The sequence below is a fragment of the Dromiciops gliroides genome, chromosome 2, assembly GCF_019393635.1.
Source record: "Dromiciops gliroides isolate mDroGli1 chromosome 2, mDroGli1.pri, whole genome shotgun sequence".
In the NCBI taxonomy this organism is placed as follows: Eukaryota; Metazoa; Chordata; class Mammalia; order Microbiotheria; family Microbiotheriidae; genus Dromiciops; species Dromiciops gliroides.
In genome coordinates this window covers 31,385,252-31,409,765 of record NC_057862.1, presented here as the reverse complement: position 1 = coordinate 31,409,765, position 24,514 = coordinate 31,385,252, and the positions used below count along the sequence as shown (strand labels likewise).

At 39.1% G+C, this 24,514-nt stretch overlaps 1 protein-coding gene across 1 annotated transcript in view; it reads right to left on the bottom strand.

Annotated features, from left to right (window-relative positions):
- TET1 (tet methylcytosine dioxygenase 1) overlaps nucleotides 1-24,514 on the bottom strand; it is a 162,675-nt gene that overhangs the window by 29,509 nt on the left and 108,652 nt on the right. The window contains exon 6 of the mRNA XM_043984934.1: nucleotides 7,296-7,504. Coding sequence (XP_043840869.1) covers nucleotides 7,296-7,504 — 209 coding nt within the window. The remainder of the gene's footprint in view (nucleotides 1-7,295; nucleotides 7,505-24,514) is intronic.

Sequence of the window (24,514 nt, the reverse complement as noted above, 5' to 3'; positions counted from 1 at the left end):
GCTAAGGCTAACATTTCTAGTACAATAATAAATAATAGAGGTGATAATGGACATCCCTGTTTTACCCCTGATCTTATTGGGAAGGCCTCTAACTTATCTTCATTACATATAATGCTTGCTGATGGTTTTAGGTAGATACTGCTTATTATTTTAAGGAAAGCTCCCCCTATTCCTAAACCCTCTAGTGTTTTTATTAGGAATGGGTGCTGTACTTTGTCAAAAGCTTTCTCTGCATCTATTGAGATAATCATATGATTTTGGTTGGTTTTCTTATTGATGTGGTTGATTATGTTCATAGTTTTCCTAAAGTTGAACCAGTCCTGCATTCCTGGTATAAATCCCACCTGGTCATAGTGTGTTATCCTGGTGATCACTTGCTGTAATCTCCTTGCTAATATCTTATTTAAGATTTTAGCATCAATATTCATTAGGGAGATTGGTCTAAAATTTTCTTTCTCTGTTTTTGCTCTGCCTGGTTTTGGTATCACCACCATATTTGTGTCATAAAACGAATTTGGTAGAACTCCTTCACCTATTTTTCCAAATAATTTGTATAATATTGGAATTAATTGTTCTTTAAATGTTTGGTAAAATTCACCTGTAAACCCATCTGACCCTTGGGATATTTTCTTAGGGAGTTCATCAATGGCTTGTTCAATTTCTTTTTCTAATATGGGCTTATTTAAGGATTTTAATTCCTCTTCAGTTAACCTGGGCAGTTTGTATTTTTGTAAATTTTTATCCATTTCATTTAGATAGCCAAATTTATTGGCATACAGTTGGGAAAAATAATTCCTAATTATTGATTTAATTTCCACTTCATTGGTGGTAACATCACCCCTTTCATTTTTGATACTGAAATTTGGTTTTCTTTCTTTTTTTTAAATCAAATTAACCAATATTTTATCTATTTTATTGGTTTTTTCCTAAAACCAGCTCTTAGTTTTATTGATTAATTCTATAGTTCTCTTGCTTTCAATTTTATTAATCTTTCCTTTAATTTTCAGGATTTCTAATTTAGTATCTAATTGGGGATTTCTAATTTGTTCTTTTTCTAGCTTTTTAAGTTGCATGCCCAATTCATTGATCTCCTCTTTCTCTTTTTTATTCATGTAAGCAGTTAGAGCTATAAATTTTCCCCTAAGCACTGCTTTGCTGCATCCCATAGATTTTGGTATATTGTCTCATTATTGTCATTCTGGTGGGTAAAGCTAGCAATCAGAGAAGAAAAAGGAATTAAAGGAATTAGAATAGGCAAGGAGGAAACAAAACTATCACTCTTTGCAGATGATATGATGGTATACTTAGAGAATCCTAGAGAATCAATTCAAAAATTACTTGAAACAATTAACAACTTTAGCAAAGTAGCAGGATATAAAATAAATCCACACAAATCATCAGCATTTCTATAGATGACCAACAAAGTCCAGCAGCAAGAGATAGAAAGAGAAATTCCATTTAAAGTAACCATAGCAGGGCAGCTAGATGGCACAGTGGATAAAGCACCGGCCCTGGGTTCAGGAGTACCTGAGTTCAAATCTGACCTCAGACCCTTCATACTTACTAACTGTGTGACTCTGGGCAAGTCACTTAACCCCAATTGCCACACCAAAAAAAAAAAAAAAAAAAAAAAAGAAAGAAAGTAACCATAGATAATATAAAATACTTGGGAGTCTACTTGCCAAGACAAACCCAGGAACTATATGAACACAATTACAAAACGCTTTTCACACAAATCAAATCAGATCTAAATAATTGGAAAGATATCAATTGCTCATGGATAAGCAGAGCTAATATAGTAAAAATGACAATTCTACCTCAATTAATTTATTTATTCAGTGCCATATCAATCAGACTACTTAAAATTATTTTATAGAGCTAGAAAAAATAATAACAAAATTCATCTGGAAAAACAAAAAGTCAAGAATATCAAGGGAAATAATGAAAAAAAAAATGCACAGGAAGGTGGGGTAGCTATACCAAATCTGGAACTTTACTATAAAGCAAGAGTCATCAAAACTGTCTGGTACTGGTTAAGAAATAGAGTGGAGGATCAATGGAATAGGCTAGGCACAGGAAACACAGTAGTAAATGACACTAGTAATGTAGTGTTTGATAAACCCAAAGAATCCACCTTCTGGGATAGGAACTCAGTATTTGACAAAGACTGCTGGGAAAACTGGAAGACAGTATGGTAGAAATTAGGCACAGACCAACATCTTACACCTTATACTAAAATAAGGTCAAAATGGGTACATGATTTAGACATAAGAGGTGATACCATAGGTAAATTAGGAGAGGAAGGAATAGTCTACCTTTCAGAACTTTGGAAAGGAGAACAGTTTATGACCAAACAAGAGATAGAGAATATTGTGAAATGCAAAATGGATGATTTCAATTACATTAAAAAGTTTTTGTACAAACAGAAGCAATGCATCCAAAATTAGAAGGGATGCAGAAATCTGGGAAACAATTTTTATGGCCAGTACTTCTGATAAAGGCCTCATTTCTAAAATATATAGGGAACTAAATCAAATTTATAAGAATCCAAGTCATTCCCCAATTGAGAAATGGTCAAAGGATATGAACAGGCAGTTTTCTGATGAAGAAACCAAAGCTATCTATTCCCATATGAAAAAATGCTCTAAATCACTGTTGATTAGAGAGATGCAAATTAAAACAACTCTCAGGTACCACCTGACACCTGTCAGATTGTCTAATATGACCAAAAAGGAAAATAATAAATGTTGAAGAAGCTGTGGAAAAATTGGAACACTAATGCATTGTTGGTGGAGCTATGAACTGATCCAACCATTCTGGAGAGCAATTTGGAATTATGCCCAAAGGGCTATAAAGCTGTGCATAGACCCAGCAATACTATTGTTGGGTCTTTTTCCCAAGGAGATCATAGAACAGGGCAAAGGACCCACATGTTCAAAAATATTTATAGCTGCTCTTTTTGTGGTGGCAAGGAATTAGAAATTGAGGGGTTGCCCATCAGTTGGGGAATGGTTGAACAAGTTGTGGTATATGAATGTAATAGAATTCTATTGTACTGTGAGAAAGGATGAGCAGAAGTTCAGAGAAACCTGGAAGGACTTGCACGAACTGATGATGAGTGAGATGAACACAACCAGAAGAACATTATACACAGTATCATCAACATTATGTGTTGATCAACTGTGATAGACTGGATTCTTCTCACCAGTACAATGGTACAAGAGAGTTCCAGGGGACTCATGATGGAAAAGGCTCTCCAAATCCAGAAAAAAAAGAACTGTGGAATATGGATGCTGATTGAACCATACTATTTCTTTTGTTTTTGATGCTGTTGTTTTTCTATTTTGAGGCTTTTCCTTATTGCTCTGATCCTTCTGTTATGGCATGACTGATGTATATGTGTGTGTGTGTGTGTGTGTGTGTGTGTCTATGAAAATAACCTATATAAGATTGCCTGCTGTCTGGGGGAGCGGGGGAGGAAGGGAGAAAAATTTGAAATTGGAAATCTTATGTAAACTAATGCTGAAAGCTATCTCTACATGTAACTGGAAAATAATAAAATACTTTTATTTAAAAAAACAAACACAAACAAAAAACCCCCAAAAACACTGTTTAGGAGAGAAGTATCCATTCCATTTTTGCCCAGAACTTTCCCTAGGGTCAGATACCACAGTGAACTTGAACCCACTCATTACAGAAAAACACAGACATGAGAAAGAAGAGATTTCTACCCTTGAAATATCTGTGTTAAAAGCTCAATGTATTTCACAATAGCTTAGAATCCGTGCAACTCATCATAATGAGAATTTCTGAAATCCGAAGTTGGTATTAGGACAATAAATATGACAGTTTTTAAGAAGACTGCAGATTTGAAGAGTACAAAAATCAGTATTAAAAATAAAAGAAAGGGGGACAGCTAGGTGGCACAGTGGATAAAGCACTGGCCTTGGATTCAGGAGGACCTGAGTTCAAATCCCGCCTCAGACACTTGACATTTACTAGCTGTGTGACCTTGGGCAAGTCGATTAACCCTTAGTGCCCTGCAAAAGAAAAAAAAAAGAACCATGTGGCTTCTCATATATGGCTAACTTGACTAGGGCAAAGTCAAAACGGTCGTATGTCTAAGGGTTAAGACACATGGTTTGAAAATAAAGAAGGTGGGGACGGCTAGGTGGTGCAGTGGATAGAGCACCGGCCCTGGAGTCAGGAGTACCTGAGTTCAAATCCGGCCTCAGACACTTAATACTTACTAGCTGTGTGACCTTGGGCAAGTCACTTAACCCCAATTGCCTCACCAAAAAACAAATAAACAAAAATTTAAGCACAATTGCTTTTAAAGAGGACTCAGAAGAGAAGACCGAGGAAATTAGACCAAGCCCAGGGAGAAGCAGGTTGGAGAATATTAAAAATGGAGCTGAGAAATCTGTGGCAAGAGTTGCCTGTACTTAATTAATTTCTCTTCCAGGGCACTACAACACCTTCTTTGGGAGCAATTAGCATAGACACATCCTTGATTCAAGTCCTTTCCACTGCCATTAAGGATAGATGGAAGAGAAGAGAATCCTTTACCTTATCACTGGGTAGTAGGGCAAGAGTACATTTGGCTGAGAACAGTATTTATGAAGACTTCAATGTTCTAGGGATTTGTGATTTCATCAGTTTGAGAGGGCTCTCTCTACCACACACAAAAGAATTCCTTCACACTTGAGACAAGTATCTGCACTGGTTGCTATGTCCACCAAACCTAATGTTGTGGCTGACAAAGTTCTAGAGGTGATTTCTTTCCAAATACGGCCACATAATAGATACCGAGCTGCTCAATGGGCCCATATGCAAAGCATTTCTCTCGGCATAACTTGGCAGAGCCTCCAGGACTCTAGGACAGTTTGTCTCAGAGTGAAGTGAGGTATCAGAATAAAGTATGGGTAACCTGTATGAGTTCTGAGGACCCTTATCCTAATTCCCATCACCTCAAAGAGTCTGGTCCCCAGAGGCTGGCTCCCTCTCATGGTTGTAGGGGTACCCCAGAGGTCAGAGGTGGCTATGTGACCGTATTGAATAATGCCCATTGGTGTGCTTCCCTAAAGATGACTATTTATGAAGCATTTATTCAGCCAGCCTTAAGTGTGTTTTCTTAGAAAAGGGACTAAGGTTATATAGTAAGAACAACTGGTATAACCAACGCCCCCCACCACACCCCGGCCAAATGTGTGAAACACTCTTTCTCTTAGAACATTATAAGAGGAAAATGGGCTCAAGCTTTGAGAATGTATCTAGCAAAGGGTTAACTCACAGCTGCTCTTTTCTTTCATTCAGAAGTCCTCAAGAAATTCCCTTTAAGCTTGGTATATTTTCTTTGCTGGGCTCCTTATAGCACTGTGAGTACAGTGGATACCAACATTACTTTCAACACTCCTGCCAATTGATCTGGGCAGACCCTTGGTAGAACACCAATGGGAAAAATGAGAAGTTTAGTATTCTCTGGACCCTTTGAAGCTAGAAAGTCTTCCTCCTACCAAAGGGAGTGGGAAAGAAAGTTGGCCAAGGCTGAAACTGAGGCCTCTCATTACCTTCCCTCACTCCAGTGATTTCTCCTTAGGACTGTTTTCCAAAGTAACATATTCTAATGTCAGAAACTCCTCTCTCCATCTTCTAAACTCACCTGAAAATTTATAGATAATTTTTGGAGATGCGGCTAAGTTTCCAGCTTATTAAAATGACTAGGGTTCCTCAAAAACAAACAAACAAATAAAATGACTAGGGTTATTTTGCTTCATCTGGTGGCTTTCAAATACTTCTCATACTTTGTCTTTTGATTGACTGAGAATTTTTCTTACCCGATTAAAGGTATCAGAGCTAAAATGGTGCTAGGTGAGTTTCAACCCCAACCTTGACACATAAAATTATGACTATTGCTCCAAATTAGATTTCAATCAGTTCTTTACCCAACAATGGATTCAAAGGAGTGAGTGTGAATTCAATATTGAAACACTAAACTTATCCCTCCATCTTCTGCCGCTAAAGCAAAAGCGCAAAAGCAGCAGCTTCGGGGGCAGCTAGGTGGTGCAGTGGATAAAGCACCAGCCCTAGATTCAGGAGGACCTAAGTTCAAATCCAGCCTCAGACACTTGACACTTACTAGCTGTGTGACCCTGGGCAAGTCACTTAACCCTCGTTGCTGCGACAAAAAAAAAAAAAAGAAAGAAAGAAAAAAAAATGGTGATTACAAAAGCAGCAGTTTCCATAAAGCTTAGCAGGCAGGGTAATGATGCTAAGCCATAGTAGGATGGATATATTTAAGAACATTGTACAAAATCTGTGCTGCACCATCACTTGTTACTAGCAAAGTAAGAATGAGGTCCTTCTGTCACCAATGATCCAAGACAGTTATGAAAGACATATGATGAAAAATGCTATCCATCTTCAGAGAAAGAACTCATGGGGGACAGAATGCACATCAAGGCATACTTTTTGGGTTGATATTTTTTTGGTTTGTGTTTTTTTTTGTCACAACATGACTAATATGGAAATATATTTTGCATGATTGACATGTAATATCTATATCAAATTGCTTGCCTTCTCAATGAGGGGGGTGGGGAGGGAGGGAGAGAATTTGGAACTCAAAACTTTAAAAAAATGAATGTTAAAAATTGTTTCTACATGTAATTGGGGGGACAATAAAATATTAAATAAACTTATCTTTTACTATTAGGTTTGATTTTAGTAAAGAACCCATATATGTGGCACTGCATAAATATATATAGAAAATGAATATCACCATCAAAAAATAAAACAATAATCACTAATTTACTTTTAGTGTTGATAAAACCCCATAGGATTTGATGAATATGGATATACATACACACATATATGTGTGTACATAAACACAGACAGGTCTCCATTTTCTTTCCTTTTATTCATACTCTTTTAAACAAGTCAACTCCACAGGAGTTTAAAAAGAAACTCAGAAAGAATGAAAAGAGAATTCTGAAAAGGTCTTCACCCACTCAAAAGCAATGGCATGAAATTAAAGCCCTTCAGAAAAGAAGTGGAATGCAGTTCAGTATTCTCAAATACCATTCTGACATGCATAGTGCTTTGTTTATATTCCTCAGGAGCACACTGTTTTCCTTCTTTCCATTAATGATCTGTGAAAACAGAACATCAACTGGAATATTGCTCAGTATTCGACAGAGAGAATTATCACTTCAGTCTGAAAAAGGTACTCAGGTCACTCAGTAAGTGACACTGGCCATCACCAAGTTCTTCAAGAAAAGCCCATAGATATCACTTACTCTTCATTAAGTGCGCAGCGCCGGGTGGTGGGGCAACCATATTTGTTGAGACTCTGGGTCAGCTCTTGATATAATGTGTCAGCCAGGAGATGAGGAATTCCCTCCCAAGCCAAGATAAGGATGACAATGACAGCTGTCTGGCAGTGGTGGCCTGCACGCTGGCGAACCAGGCAGAGGAGTTTTTCTTCATCGCTGCTTCTTCTTATTACCTGCAAAAGCCAATTGTGTACAACTTTGAGTTTAGGAAGAAAAGGCTGATCAAAGTCCAGTATGATGTCTTTTAGGAATTAATGGGTAACCCTTTCCATTTAAAGATTACCCTTTCTTTTTTTTTTTTTTGTGGGGCAATGGGGGTTAGGTGACTTGCCCAGGGTCACCCAGCTAGTAAGTGTCAAGTGTCTGAGGCCAGATTTGAACTCAGGTACTCCTGAATCCAGGGCCAGCGCTTTAACCACTGCGTCATCTAGCTACCCCAAGATTGCCCTTACTTTAAAGAATGTGAAGCTAGCTCTTTAAAGTACTTCCTGATTTTTTTTTTAACTAGTTATTTGGACATTTCTCTGCTTCCCTTTGCCTCTCTAAATATTCAGGCCATGATTCCAATTCCTTAGGTAACCTCTCCTGAAAGGTTGTGATGGTCACACCAAGAGAAGAGCTACCAAGTGTCAACTAGGGGGTGAATGTTGATTTACATTTCTGAAGATTCATTTCAGACTTACTGATAATATTGGTCCACAATGAAGATTGTAGTGGGCAGAAGAGTACCAAAGGAACTCACACATTACTTGAAATCACTAAGACTTCAAAGAACTGAGTAAACACAGCAAAGACAAAACTACTTAACACTTGCCAGCACTCCACATTCCACTGATATGCTCTATATTTGTTGGCACAAAGTCAGTTGGCCTGTCCTATTAATCAGCTAAAATCTCTGATTGCTGACACTCCCATTTAAACCTCATTCTTCATGAGGTACATTTTCCTGTAGAACATCCAAAGGGAATCAAACTCTCACAGTGTCAGCTTATGTGCTACTCCCACCTTTTCTGTGGAATGTTAGCAGTTTCTCCAAATGGTTTTTGTGTTGCTTTTGTTGACAAAGAGCTGGCACATTTACTGGAGTTAGTCTATGAGGCAAAGAGGTGCTAGAGCAATGATGACAATACATCAACATATCTTGAGAACAAGAGATACATGTCCATCTTGAAAACTGATTTTATAAGACCACAAAGAGCCACTTCCGTGGGAAAAACCACTGGACAGGCTGTTCAGAGAACAATAGAAATGGCAAGCACAAGGTCATCAATCCTAATATTCAAGCAACAATAGAGGCACATGAATGGAAGACAGTCCTGTGGGTTATTCCTGGACATTAAGGCACTACTCCTAAGATTTAGAGTTATGTTAATATTTGTTTGGATAGAGAGGTAAAATAATCCTGAAGGAGAGACAGAGATTTTATAGGTGGGTAAAACCATTACCACTTTCTTAACCACTACCTCCCTTCAAGCCACAATGAAGAAAGCCCAAGACCCTGAACCCCAGGGTCCTGGGAATAGCAGTGCCCCCCGACCCTTGGGCTTGCTTCTAGCCTGGCCCCCACAGCCATCATGAAGGGGGACGACTCTAATGGAAAAAGGACCATCCATCAACACAATTACCAACACCAGCTGCTGACCAAATATAACCCATGGGCACATAAGCAAGCCCCTCCCTACTCTTCTACACCCAACACACACATGCTGACCATGGGCTAGCATGCCCTCCATAGCAAGCATCTAAGGAAGCAAGCCTCACTGTGCCACCTAGCTGCCCCTATAGGGTTTTTCACAATCTGGAACCCTAACAGACAGTTTTTAAGAATTGAAAAACTGGTGAAAGAGTTTGATTAAATTAAAAAATTTCTTGGACACAGCTCTAACATTTTAGAAGACAAATAAAGGGGGCAACTAGGTAGCACAGTGGATAAAGCACTGGCCCTGAATTCAGGAGGACTTGAGTTCAAATCTGGCCTCAGACACTTAACACTTACTAGCTGTGTGACCCTGGGCAAGTCACTTAACCCTCATTGCAACCACCAAAGGAAAAAAAAAGACAAATAAAGATTTGGTAATGATGGAGTGTCTATATATTAGAGCAATAACCAGTCCAAATAACCAGATTTAAAACCACAAACCGACTTCCATGTTCAAAGGTCTGTTAGTAGACAAAGATGGTTAACTAATAAAACCTTGGCACATACAGATGCCTCAAGAGAACAAAACTGCTCAATGCAAAGTGCAACATAACCCAGACAGAAGTGAATATCCAAATTCATAGATTTATCATGAAAGCTGACAGGACACTCCTACAATTGAGACAGAGTCAAGGTTCAAACTTAATTAAGGACAAGAAAGGATTTGAAAGAAAAAAAAATTCTTTATTTTAAATCCTTGATTTTACAGTTGAGGAAAATGAGGAACCAGGGTAATTAGATGCTGTATCAAAAACAGAAGTCAAATATGAAAATACTATACAACGTAATAATTTTAAAAGGTAGCATCATGCTAAAATATAGCAGAAGGAATATTGGCTATGAAAACCAGGAATTAATCTTACCACTATATTTGACATGGACCAAGCATCTATTAAAATACTGAGTGCTTTGGGGTATTTTTTTTTTTTAGTGAGGCAATTGGGGTTAAGTGACTTGCCCAGGGTCACACAGCTAGTAAGTGTTAAGTGTCTGAGGCCGGATTTGAACTCAGGTACTCCTGACTCCAGGGCCAGTGCTCTATCCACTGTGCCATCTAGCTGCCCCGGGGTATTTTTTTTTAATACAAGGATGTGGAAAAATTGGAGAAAATCTAGAGAATATCCTTGTATTAAAAAAAAAAAGTACCCCAAAGCACTCAGGAAGATAAATACATATGAAAAAATGAACTAGGAAACTGAAATGATTGAATTTGAAAGCGAGAAAGGTAAAGGATGATATGCTAGTTTCCTCATAGTACAGAAAAAGTTATATAGAGAACACCTAATCAATTATTCTACAGCTACACTGAAATGGGGAAAAAAGGGCTTAAGTTTCACTAGAAGAAATTTAGGTCAGAGATTAAGAACAACTTTTCTACAGAAAAAATTGTTAAGTCCTAAAGCTCAGGTTTAAACATCTTAATCCCCTCCTCAATAAATTTCAGGAGCCCCCTATTTCTTTTACAATGAAATATAATCTCCTCTCTTTGGCAGTTAAAGCCATTCACAACCTGGCCCCACTTACCTTTGCAGTCTTATTATACATTATTCGCCTTCGCATTATCTATACTCCAGTCAGACTGGAGAGAGTAAGCGCTTAAAAATGCTTGTTGACTTGTCAAATTGGCCTTCTTTCTGTTCCTCAGAGTCTGCATTCCATAGCCTCTGTTGGTACTAGAGCAGCAGCTGTCTGCCATGTCTGGAATGGATTCTCTCCCAATCTCTGCCTCTTTTTTTTTTTTTAATGTATGAGGTATTTTATTTTTTCCATTACATGTAAAGATAGTTCTCAACTTTTATTTATACATGCTTTACAATTTGAGATTTTTCTCCCTCCCACCCCTCCCTCCCCCCCTCCCCTAGACAGCAGGTAATCTGATATAGGTTATATCTATATATCTCTATACATATAGATATAGATATAGATATACACACACATATATATACTCATAATAACATTAATCCTATTTCTGCATTAATCCTGTTACAAGAGAAAGAATCAGAGCAGTGATGCAAAACCTCAAAATAGAAAGAAAAAAAAAAAACCAACAGCACCCAAAACAAAAGAAATAATATGGTTCAGTCAGCATCTATACTCCACAGTTCTTTCTTTCTTTTTTTTTCTTGGATTTGGAGATCCTCTTCTATCATGAGTTCCCTGGAACTCTTCTGTACCATTGCATTGGTGAGAAGAATATAGTCCATCACAGTAGGTCAACACTCAATGTTGATGATACTGTGTACAATGTTCTTCTGGTTCTGCTCATCTCACTCATCATCAGCTCACGTAAGACCCTCCAGGTTTCTCTGAACTCCTCCTGCTCATCATTTCTTACAGCACAATAGTATTCCATTGTATTCATATACCACAACTTGTCCAGCCATTCCCCAATTGATGGGCACCCCCTCAACTTCCAATTCCTTGCTACCACGTAAAGAGCAGCTATAAATATTTTTGTACATGTGGGTCCCTTTCCCCCTTCCATGATTTCTTTGGGCAAAAGACCTAAAAGTGGGATTGCTGGGTCAAAGGGTATGCACAGCTTTATTGCCCTTTGGGCATAATTCCAAATTGCTCTCCAGAATGGTTGGATCAGCTCACAGCTCCACCAACAATGCATTAGTGTTCCAATTTTCCCACAGCCTCTCCAACATTTATTATCTTCCTTTTTTGTCATTTTAGCCAATCTGATAGGTGTCAGGTGGTACCTCAGAGTTGTTTTAATTTGCATCTCTCTAATCATTAGAGATTTAGAGCATTTTTTCATATGGGAATAGATAGCTTTGGTTTCTTTATCAGAAAACTGCCTGTTCATATCCTTTGACCATTTCTCAATTGGGGAATGACTTGGATTCTTATAAATTTGATTTAATTCCCTATATATTTTAGAGATGAGGCCTTTATCAGAAGCACTGGCCTCAAAAATTGTTTCCCAGTTTTCTGCCTCCCTTCCAATTTTGGATGCATTGCTTCTGTTTGTACAAACATTTTTTAATTTAATATAATCAAAATCATCCATTTTGCATTTTATAATATACTCTATCTCTTGTTTGGTCAAAAACTGTTCTCCTTTCCAAAGATCTGATAGGTACACTATTCCTTTCTCTCCTAATTTACCTATGGTATCACCTCTTATGTCTAAATCATGTATCCATTTTGACCTTATTTTAGTATAAGGTGTAAGATGTTGGTCTATGCCTAATTTCTGCCATACTATCTTCCAGTTTTCCCAGCAGTTTTTGTCAAATACTGAGTTCCTATTCCAGAAGCTGGAGTCTTTGGGTTTATCAAACACTACATTACTAGTGTCATTTACTACTGCATTTCCTGAGCCTAGCCTATTCCATTGATCTACCACTCTATTTTTTAGCCAGTACCAGATAGTTTTGATGACTGCCGCTTTATAGTAAAGCTCCAAGTTTGGTACGGCTAACCCACCTTCCTGTGAATTTTTTTTCATTATTTCCCTGGATATTTTTGATTTTTTGTTTTTCCAGATGAATTTTGTTATTATTTTTTCTAGCTGTATAAAATAATTTTTAGGTAGTCTGATTGGTATGGCACTGAATAAGTAAATTAATTTAGGCAGTATTGTCATTTTTACTATATTAGCTCTGCCTATCCATGAGCAATTGATATCTTTCCAATTATTTAGATCTGATTTGATTTGTGTGAAGAGTGTTTGGTAGTTGTGTTCATAGAGTTCCTGGGTTTGTCTTGGCAAGTAGACTCCCAAGTATTTTATATTATCTACCGTTACTTTAAATGGGATTTCTCTTTCTATCTCTTGCTGCTGGACTTTGTTGGTCATATATAGAAATGCTGATGATTTATGTGGATTTATTTTATATCCTGCTACTTTGCTAAAGTTGTTAATTGTTTCAAGTAATTTTTGACTTGATTCTCTAGGATTCTCTAAGTATACCATCATATCATCTGCAAAGAGTGATAGTTTTGTTTCCTCCTTGCCTATTCTAATTCCTTTAATTCCCTTCTCTTCTCTGATTGTCAATCTCTGCCTCTTAAAATCCCTAATCTCCTTAAAGACCATTCCAAAGGGCCATCTCTCACACAAGCCTTCCCCACTATTTAGACAGAGGTCCTCTGACTCCACAAGTCACTTCTGCCAGCTTAGTCTGCCATGTCTTCTCAAAAGATCTTTAAGAAGATTCCAGAGAGAGTGTTGAAGATGCCAACATAATGGCCAATATGCCAAGTTAGGTGACTCAATTCAATGATATCTTTTCATCATTATCTTGTACTTATTTCTTTAATAAGAAAAAGGTGGTACCTCCAACTTATATGTGAGTCCAAAGTACAATATTGCCCTTTGAACACAGACGTAATCACTGAATGTTTACTGAGTATCTACAACGTGTCCAGTGTTACACTGTCAATTAGTACTTCAAGGATCTGATTTCACTTGTGTGGGTAATCTAATTGCTTTACAAACATATTTCATTTGATCCTCACAACAACCCTACTTTATATTTGAGAAAACTAAGACAAACAGAGGTTAACTGATGCCCCAAATCACAAAGTTAGTAAATAAATGCCTAAGGCTGGATATGAACTAAGGTCTTCCTGCCTCTAAGTCTAGCACAACATTGTGAAATCAGTATATAGTCTTATGAGTTGCTGTGGCTCCCCGCACCAAAAACTTAACACCAGGTAACCTCTTTGGTGATGAGTCTAGATATTAGCTAGGCTGGGTCTCAATTAACTATCTCATTCTTTATCACCATTTCTGCACCCCAAACCTTTCCAGATCAACAGGACCTATCAATGCTCAAATTCTGCCAGATGCCCTTCAAAACTCAGAAGCACCACCATACTACCAAGAGTCACTGAAATAGGTCTGAATGAAGATACAAATCCAATAAGCTCCTTACACTTATGAAGTTCAGAATTAGAAAAACAAAACAAGGAAGTGAAGACAAGAGTTCTTAAAACTTCATTTCAACTGCATCCTGGTTCTTTTTACACAAGTATTGCTTTTTCCTTCCCTCCCCAGATGAAGCCATAATTCAAGCAATTGGTGTTACAACAACAACAACAACAACATGCTGGATGAGAAGCCTGAACAACAACCCCATGAGCATAGCTAATGGACATTAACAACAAACGGTACTGAGTATTTTCCTAGGGTCTGTCTTCAGTGAGCGAAAATCTTGTTAAAGAAGGAATCTTGGAGTCTTTTGTTTCTTGAAAAATTGTTTCCAAATAATGAAAATTCACATTCTTTCCCTCCTACCTTCCCTGCTGCCCATTATAAAAGAAAGAAGGGGGCAGCTAGGTGGCATAGTAGATAGAACACCGGCCCTGGATTCAGGAGGACCTGAGTTCAAATCCAGTTTCAAACATTTAACACTTACTAGCTGTGTGACCCTGGGCAAGTCACTTAACCCCAATTGCCTCACTAAAAACAAAACAAAACAAAACATAAAAGGGGGGGGAGAGAAAAGATTGTCTATAACAAATGCCTCCACTTTCTCTCCCCTCAATCTCTTCTTAATTCCTTACAACTCAGCTTTTGACCTCATCATTCCACTGAAACTGTTTTCTCTGAACTTACCAATGATCTTATAATTGCCAAATCCAATGGGCTCTTCTCAAACTTCATTCTGCTCAATCTCTCTGCCCCTTACGATGCTGCTGATCAGCCACTTCTCCCTGATAGTTTCTCCTCTGTAGGTTTTTAGGATCTCACTAATCTCCTGGTTCTCCTACCTTTCAGACTGCTCTTTCTCAGGGTCCTTTCCTTAATCTCCATTCAGATCATGTCATGTCCTCTAACCACGTGTTCAATAGGGCCCTCTTCTCTTCTCCCCCTATACTACTTGGCTTGGAGATCTCATTAGCTCCTATGAATTGATTACCATGTCTTTGGCAATGATATTTTTTTTTGCTTTGTTTTGTTTCGTTTTGTTTGTTGGGGGCAATGAGGGTTAAGTGACTTGCGCAGGGTCACACAGCTAGTGTCAAGTGTCTGAGGCCAGACTGGTCCTCCTGAATCCAGGGCCAGTGCTTTATCTACTGCACCACCTAGCTACCCCCTATGTCAATGATTCTTAAATCTACTCATCCAGCCTAACCTCTCTGCTGATCACTAACTTCTTGTCTTCAGATATCTTTCAGACATCTTTTTGGGTTTTTTCGGTTTTGGTTTTTGCAGGGCAATGAGGGTTAAATGACTTGCCCAGGGTCACACAGCTAGTAAGTGTCAAGTATCTGAGGCTAGATTTAAAATCAGGTCCTCCTGAATCCAGGGCCAGTGTTTTATCCACTGTGCCCCCTAGCTACCCCCATCTTTCAGACATCTTGAACTGTATTCCCACTAGACATCCTCAACTCAACATGTCCAAAATGGACTGCTTATCATTTCCCCTAAACCCTTTCTCCCCTTCCACCTTTCCTATTACTATAGAGGGCTCTCAGTCTCTGAGGCTTCAACCTAGGAGTCATCCCTGATTCCTCACTATCTCTCACTTCCCATCTTCAATCAGTTGCCAGTCAGTTTCACCTTTGCAATATCTCTTGAATATGTCTCCTTCTCTCCTTTGAAACCACAACCATTGTAGTGAAAGCTTTTGTCATCTCACATCGGGATGACTGCAATAGCCTGCTCGTGGGTCAGCCTGTCTTAGGTCTCTCTCCACTCCAATCCATCCTCCATTCTTCTACCAAAGGGATTTTCCTAAATTTCAGGTCTGTCAATGTCACCTTCTATTCAGTAAATGCTAGTGGCTCCCGATTACAAATAGTGGATCCCAAATACAAAGGACTGTTTGGCATTGAAAGCCTATGAAAACCTAGACCTCTCCTAACTTTCCATTCTTCTTCCCTAATCTTCAGTCCAGTGATACTAGCCTCCTCCATCTCCCATGAAAAAGAAACTCCATCTCTTGGCTCTGGGCATTCTCTTTGACATCTGGAATGTTCTCTCTTTAAGTACCAACTAAAATCCTATTTTCCACAGGAAGCCTTTCACAGCCCCTCTTCATTTTAGTTTTTTCTTCTTTTAATTATTTATCTTGTATATGGCTTGTTGGTACATCTTTGGTTCTTGTCTTCTCCATTAGATTATAAGCTTCTTGAAGTCAGGGACTGTCTTTTGCCTCTTTATGTAACCCTAGCATTTAGCACAGTTCTTGGCACTTAGTAGACACTTAATTTTTATTGACTCTTTATTGACTGACTTCTGTGGACAAGTCACATCTAAAAGTCAGTTCTCTCATCTAAAAAATAATGTCATAAGATGAGACCTCAGCTATTTCACCTCCCTCATTTTGTAGAGGAGGAACTCTTAGCTCCAGGGTTAAGTGACTTGACCAAGTGGTTAACTTTGTCCAAAGTCCCACAGGGAGTTAATATCAGATGTGTGATCTAAACCTAGGTCGCCTGACTTCTGTCCATGCTAATCTCCAAGGTCCTTTCCCAGCCTAAAATTCTACTATTTTAAAATGCTATAAGCAGTCACTCATATGAAAATCTAAGTGCCTACAAAGCACTGTATTAGACAGTAAAAGGAGACAAAAAATTTACAAGACAACCTGTTGTCCTCCTAGACTTCAAAGTATAGAATAAGAAAATGACAAAGTTTTTCACAGCAATGTGGGAGTCAATCAGAGGTATGGAGAGGCAAGGCATTAGCAAGACCATCTCTAAGAGAAAGACGTCCCAAGAGGTAGAATGATTTGTCTGTCATTAAAGGACACTGAGTGGGAAGGGCAGGATGCAAGTTCGGATTTCCTGACTCCAAATTCAGGGTTCTTTGTATGCATGGAGGATGTATAGATTCTTCACTTCCTGACTTTTAGAAAAATTTGTCACAGAATGCTTCATTACATAGTTCCCAGGGCATTTAATAGGATTTACTTTCCAAAATAAAAACAGTGATGGCCGGTCACTACAATATGTATCCTAGTAGGCAGCCAGGTAGTATAGTGTATAGAGCACCAGCCCTGGAGGCAGGAGGACCTGAGTTCAAATCTAGTCTCAGACAGTTACTGGCTGTATGACCCTGGCCAAGTCATTTCACCCTGTTTGCCTCAGTTTTCTCATTTGTAAAAGGAGCTAGAGAAGGAAATGGCAAAAAAAAGTCCAGTGATTTCATGCTGAGCATAGTGTTCCATATCTATAATTACAGCTATTTGGGAGGCTACAGTTGGTGGATCAATTGAGCTTATGAGTCTTGGATTGCAGTGTGCTAAGGCAGAGTCCAGAACCAATATACTGAGTCCCTGGGAAAAGGGGAACAGCAGGTGGCCTAAGGAGGAGCAAAATGGCTTAAGTCAGAAAGTTATAACTGACAGGTCATAACTCCCAGTAGTGGGATCAGCCTATGAGTGTCTGCTACATTTCCAGCCTGGACCAGACTGGGACTGGGAATTCATTTCTTTCTCTCTCCTGTCTCTGTCTCTGTCTCACACACACCCACACACCCACACACCCTATGCTTTCACCTATGCAGTGAAGCAGACTGCAAGTTCTTTATGACTTAGAAGGCCTTTAAGAAATATTTTACCAGAAATATGTATCACCATGCACTCAATCAGGGGAAAAGCCTCTCTAATTTAGCTAGAGACACAGTGAGCCCATATGCAAAGCTTTTCCAGCTGGAAAGACCCATGTGACCTTTCAGTTCACTACTCCTGACAGTAAGAAATTAGAGTCATTTCAATACCATGAAAAGGATCATGTGTCCAAAAAAAACAGGTAATAAAATCCACTTTTCCCTACGTTGTAGAAAGATAGAACATGCTAAGAGCAGAACCTTGTATATATTTTCAGTTATGATCCTACTGTTGGCCCATTTTGTTTAAACATTTTGTTTTGTTAGAAGGGAGAGTTCAATTGAGGGAGGCCCATCAGGAAATACATACTAGGAAAAACAAAAAGAAACTTGGGGGGAAAAGGTAGGGGTGGTGGAAGTCTTAGCCCTACAACTAATATTGATGTTTCAAGGTAAACAAGATGCTTTCCGAAGAGCAACCCTGTGAAGTCGGGAAGGCCATTGTCCTGATGGGTATTTAAAATGTTATACCTCTAAGTGGATTGTTCATGTCATACTTGACCAAGGAAAGGAAGGATGGTTCAGTGGAAAGAGTCCTAGATTGGAGGCAAAGAACACACGTTAGAATCTGGACTCTTCTGACTACTACCTACGTGACTTTGGGCAACTCACTAAGCTTTTCTTTTCTTTTTTCTCCCCCATATAAATATTTTGTTATTTTCCAGTTATATGTAGAAATAGTTTTCAATTTGTTTTTATAAGATTTCTAGTTTCAAATTTTTCTCCCTCCCTCCCTCCCCTCCTTCCACCCTCCCCAAGACAGCAAATAATGTGATATAGGTTATAGATGTACAATCACATTAAGCATATTTCTGCATTAGTCATGTTATGAGAGAAGAATCAGAGAAAAAAGGAAAAACATCAAAAAAGAAAAACAACAACAACAAAAGCAATAGAAATAGTATGGTTCGATCTGCATCCATCAACAGTTTTTTTTTTCTGGATTTGGAGAGCATTTTCCATCATGAGTCCTTTAGAACAATCTTGGACCATTGTATTGCTAAGAATAAAGTCTATCACAGTTGATCAACACACAATGTTGTTGATACTGTGTACCATGTTTTCCTGGTTCTGCTCATCTCACTCAGCATCAGTTCATGCAAGTCCTTCCAGGTTTCCCTGAAATCTGCCTGCTCATTGTTTCTTACAGCACAATTGTACTCCATTACTCACTAAGCTTTTCTGCTTCTTCTTTCTCCATCTGTAAAAGAAGATGGTTGAGCAGAGGGTCTCAGTGGTCCTTTTCAGCTTTTAATCCATCATCTAGCCTATGAACCTTTAAGTGAATGAAATACAATCAAGCCAGCACCACATGCAAAGTACCACATTAGATGTTGGGGATACAGATACAAAAATGAGGCAGTGTCCACCTTACAGAAGCTCATGTTTTAGGGGGCAGTAAAGACACAAAGGGGAAATGGTGACCAGGAAGAAGGAGTTTGATTTGGGAAGTCAGAGAGATGGCGAATGGACCATATAAGGGGCTTCATCAACCTCTACTTTCCAGTAGCAATTGGTATTTTTTTTTTATCATGTATCTGAGAGGGTACATACAAGGCAGGGGCAGGCAGGAAGGTTTAGGCTCATGTGCTGCGCAGGAAAATAAAATGGCCAGGGTGGTATGGGAAGCATGGCTGGGCCTAAGCCCGGTGGCATATTAACCAATCAATACAAATGGGGTCTTACGGTGCCAGGCCTTGAACTGAGACCATGTGATGGTGGGTAAGTGATGGCAAGGTCTAATGGTGTGAAGAATGTAGTGGCAAGTAGAAAAGACACCACGGAAATGGCTGGGGGACATGAGAAGCATGACGGGGGCCAGCTAGATATGGCACCCCAGATGTAGTGGATTTTTTTTTATCACATGATGCAACTTAGCAAGTGGTAGAGCAGGGATCTGAACAATGATAAATTCTGTATCTTGGGATATAATGAAAACAATGGGGGGGATACTTGAAAAGTAAGACACATTTTTTGAAACGACTATAAGTCTAGTCAGTAAGTACTCCTAACTCCAGGGTCAGTGCTCTATCCACTGCGCCACCTAGCTGCCCCCAGTAAGCATCTCTTAACCCTCTTCTCTGCACCAGGCTCCATGTCAAGCCCTGGGGACACAAAAACAAAATCAGCCCCTGCCCTGAAGAAACTCCCAATCTAATGGGGTAGATGACATGTGAACAAGACAGGATCAACTCAAGATAATCACAGAGTGAAGGGATGAGCATGAAGGGAAATCAGGACAGGCTTTTTGCTAAAGGCAGGATTTGAGTTGAGATTGGAGAGAAGCCAGGAGGTAGAGACAGGAAGGGAGAGAATTCCGGGCATGGGCATCAGCCAGTGAAAATGTCCAGAGTAGAGACATGAGTCTTGTGTGAGGAAGAGCAAGTAGCCCCATGGCACTAGACTGTACCATATGTGGAGGAGAAAATATAAAAATTATTTTATAGAGCTAGAAAAAATAATAACAAAATTCATCTGGAAAAACAAAAAATCAAGAATATCCAGGGAAATAATGAAAAAAAAAATGCATAGGAAGGTAGGTTAGCTATACTAAATCTGGAACTTTACTATAAAGCGGCAGTCATCAAAACTATCTGGTACTGGCTAAGAAATAGAGTGGAGGATCAATGGAATAGGCTAGGCACAGGAAACACAGTAGTAAATGACACTAGTAATGTAGTGTTTGATAAACCCAAAGACTCCACCTTCTGGGATAGGAACTCAGTATTTGACAAAAACTTCTAGGAAAACTGGAAGATAGTATGGCAGAAATTAGGCATAGAACAACATCTTACACCTTATACTAAAATAAGGTCAAAATGGATACATGATTTAGACATAAGAGGTGATACCATAGGTAAATTAGGAGAGGAAAGAATAGTCTACCTTTCAGATCTTTGGAAAGGAGAACAGTTTATGACCAAACAAGAGCAGGAGAAGTTCAGAGAAACCTAGAAGGACTTGCATGAACTGATGATGAGTGAGATGAGCACAACCAGAAGAACGTTATACACAGTATCATCAACATTATGTGTTGATCAACTGTGATAGACTGGATTCTTCTCACCAATGCAATGGTACAGAAGAGTTCCAGGGAACTCATGATAGAAGAGGATCTCCAAATCCAGGGGGAAAAAAAAAAAGAACTGTGGAGTATAGATGCTGAATGAACCATACTATTTCTTTTGTTTTGGGTACTGTTCTTGTTGTTTTTCTATTTTGAGGTTTTTCCTCATTGTTTTGATTTTTCTCTTATAACATGACTAATGCAGAAATATGTTTAATGTTATTATACACACACACACACACACACACACACACATACACATAAAACCTATATCAGATTACCTGCTGTCTAGGGGAGGGGGGAGGGATCGGAGGGAGGGAGAAAAACCTGAAATTGGAAAGCTCGTATGAACAAAAGTTGAGAACTATCTTTACATGTAACAGGAAAAATAAATAAATTACTTTATTTAAAAAAAAAATAAGAAGAGTTCAAATTCAGACTTGGCCATTTATCATCTGTGTTACCTGAAGCAAGACAGAAATTCTCTCAGCCTCAGTTTCCTCCTGGGGAAAATAAAGCTTTCTAAAAGCACATCCTCTTTAAAAATACTTCATTTTCTAGCTGTGTGACCTTGGGCAAGTCACTTAACCCTCATTGCTCCGCAAAAACAAAACAAAAAAAACCAACTTCATTTTGTTCCAAGTGTGCTCAAAATGTAATGGTTTGTAAACCTGAATGGCAGCGATTTGAATAGAAGAATCCATGAAACAAAAAGTCAAGTGGAGAGAATGCTGCACTACAGGCTCAGTGGAGGAGACTGAAGGGTGAATTCTGAAGATCTGAATTCCCATCCCAGCTTGGACACCTCATGGTGAGGGGACTCTGAACTTGCTTTATCCCCTTTCTTCATTTGTAAAATGGAGACAAAACAGTAGCAACGTCCACCTCCCAAGCTTAGGATAGAAGAGCTTTTTAAACCTTCACATACCACAGAAATGGGAGCCACTACTACTTAACACTGGACAAGAAAAGACCAAAGGATTGATTTTTCTTGCTGGGTGCCAGGCTGCTCATATCAATAGAGAGCTTTTCTTTTTAGCTGTGAGAATGCTTCATACTGTGTGGCCCTTAAAGACCTGACAATAGGTTCCTAATGTCTTGCAAGCATTTTGACATTAAGAAACCCTAAGAACAAACAATGAGTTTGGAAATTGTTTTAATTCAGCAATGCCATGATTTATAATTATCATCTTATTTGATCCTCACAACAAACCTGTGAGGTAGAGTAATTGTTATGTCCATTTCTGATGAAAAACCTGAAGCACAGAGAGATCAAGGGACTTGCCTAGGGTCACAAAGAAGGATTTGAACTCAAGTCTTCCTGACTCCAGGGCCCACACATCATCCACTGCACCAACTAGCTGCCTCCAAAGTCTCCCAAGAATTACACTGTGAACCATTGAAAAGGCCATGGAGAGATGGGCTGCCATCGGTAGTGGGCAAGGAAGAACCCTCGTGAATGAGCTCACAGAACCATGAAAGTATCCAAGTATCTGGCTCTAAGTCAAGTCTCCAAATCTACTAGCTTAGCTTTCTCCAGATGGGGAACAAGAGGTGGCAGTTGACATAAAAGCAAGATGAAGACAGAATTATAGAAGTGGTGTTTTAGGAAAACTCATCTGGAGTTGATACGCAGGTTGGTTTGCAAGAGGGAAAGGATTAGACATAGAGGTTTTAGTTAGGACAGTAGGATAATTTTGTACAGGAAGCAGCTGGCTGGTGCAGGTAGAGTGATGGACTTGGAACCAGGAAGACCTGATTTCAAAATGCTTCACCTCAGTTGCCTCATCTATAAAATGGGGACAATAATAGTGCCTACCCCACCAGGGTTGTGAGGATCGAATGAGATAATATTTGCAATCTGCAAACCTTAAAGCACTATAGGAATACTTGCCTCTATTATAATTATAATTAACATCTTAAATCATGAGGGCAGCCAAACTCTGATCCATACCCAAGACAATTCCAAAGAACCCATGATGAAAAGCACTCTCTACCTCCAGAGAAAGAACTGACACAGATCGAAGCACTTTTCCCACTTCCTTTTTGGTTCTTGCTTGTTGTTTTTTTTAAAAACATGGCTAATATGAAAATACGTTTTGCATGAGTTAGCATGTGCAATTGATATCACATTGCTAGCCTTCTCAATAGGCAGGGGAGAGGACAAGAAGGAGGGGAAGAACATGAAATTCAATTTTTTAAAATGAAAGTTAAAAATATATTTTTGGGGGCAGCTAGATAGCGCAGTGGATAGAACACCGGCCCTGGAGTCAGGAGTACCTGAATTCAAATCCGGCCTCAGACACTTAACACTTACTAGCTGTGTGACCCTGGGCAAGTCACTTAACCCCAATTGCCTCACTAAAAAAATATATATATATATATTTTTAATTTTAAAAGAAGATAGCCAGAAAGAGTTAGAACGATGTTTCTAAGGGTTCCAGGAGTTAACAGCTTTATTTGTTGGTTTGTTTGTTTTGTTGCTGGTATAGGCATGGGTGGTTTTCATAGGTATCCATTAAGGAGATACAGTTAATAAGACTACATAGACATGGTCACATGACAAGGGTGGTAGAAGGAGACCTAAATAAGACAGGACTTGGATTATTTGGGAAAAAAGGATAAGCAAAAGTCAGTGAGCAAATACGAGATGTATCAAAAAGAGCCTGCATAGCCAGAATGTGCCACTGACAAAATGAGGCAGGTCAGAAACAGAGAGAAAAAATAGTTTCATTTTCCTTCTTAATAGTATTATTCAATTATAACTTACATTGCTCTGTCCTATGTTGAAAACTAGGAATGCTACAATTATTCTAAACGTTTCTATAATTCAGAGTTCTTGTAGTCAGGCTGGACCAGCATTGTTCTGCCCCCAGGAACTTCAAATAGCAGCATTTTTAATAGCACAATCATAAAAGGTTCCTACTCACACTAATGATTTTTCTGGTGCTCGTATTCAGAGAGCCCTTAGGCAGGGAGTGAATTTATTTGGTTTACTACCCTATTCCGATGGAATTCTAAATTTAACAATCTTATTAAGCTGAATCAAAATATTCTTTTTTATAATGAAAATACATTAAACTCTTTAGACTTCTTTCTGAGAAAAATGTATATGAATTTAGAGGCATCTTCTCAATTAATTGAAGCTTGGCTGCTCTGGAACTACCAGATTGGGATAAATCTATCCCCATCCTTCTGCCTGGCTACTTGTTTCAGATTGGATCAGACAGACCAAAGGGCAGCTATTTTAGGTCTCCTAAGTGGGCTCTTGCTCTAAAGAGCATCTCTAGCTATTCTTCCTGAGGCTCCCAGAAGGTGGCTGTTGTGTCATTTTCCAGTCACATCTGACTCTCTGTGACCCCATTTGGGGTTTTCTGGGCAAAGATACTGGAGCGGTTTGCCATTTCCATCTCTAGCTCATTTTACAGATGAGGAAAAATGGAGGAAAACAGGGTGAAGTGACTTACCCAGAGTCACAGAGGTAGTAAGTGTCTGAGACTGGATTTCGTTTTTTTGTGTTTTTTTTTTTGCGGGGCAATGGGGGTTAAGTGACTTGCCCAGGGTCACATAGCTGGTAAGTGTCAAATGTCTGAGGCCGGATTTGAACTCAGGTACTCCTGAATCCAGGGCCGGTGCTTTATCCACTGCGCCACCTAGCCGCCCCCCTGAGACTGGATTTCAATAGAGGTCTTCCTGACTCAAGGTCTGGAGCTCTATCCATCGACCCCACCCCCCACCCCCCCAAAGAAAAAGGGTAAGAGAAGACCAGGGCTTTGAGGTCACAGAGTAATTACTTAAAAGGGGATTTTGAGATAAGATCTTAGGAGGAGTCTGGAGGTGGG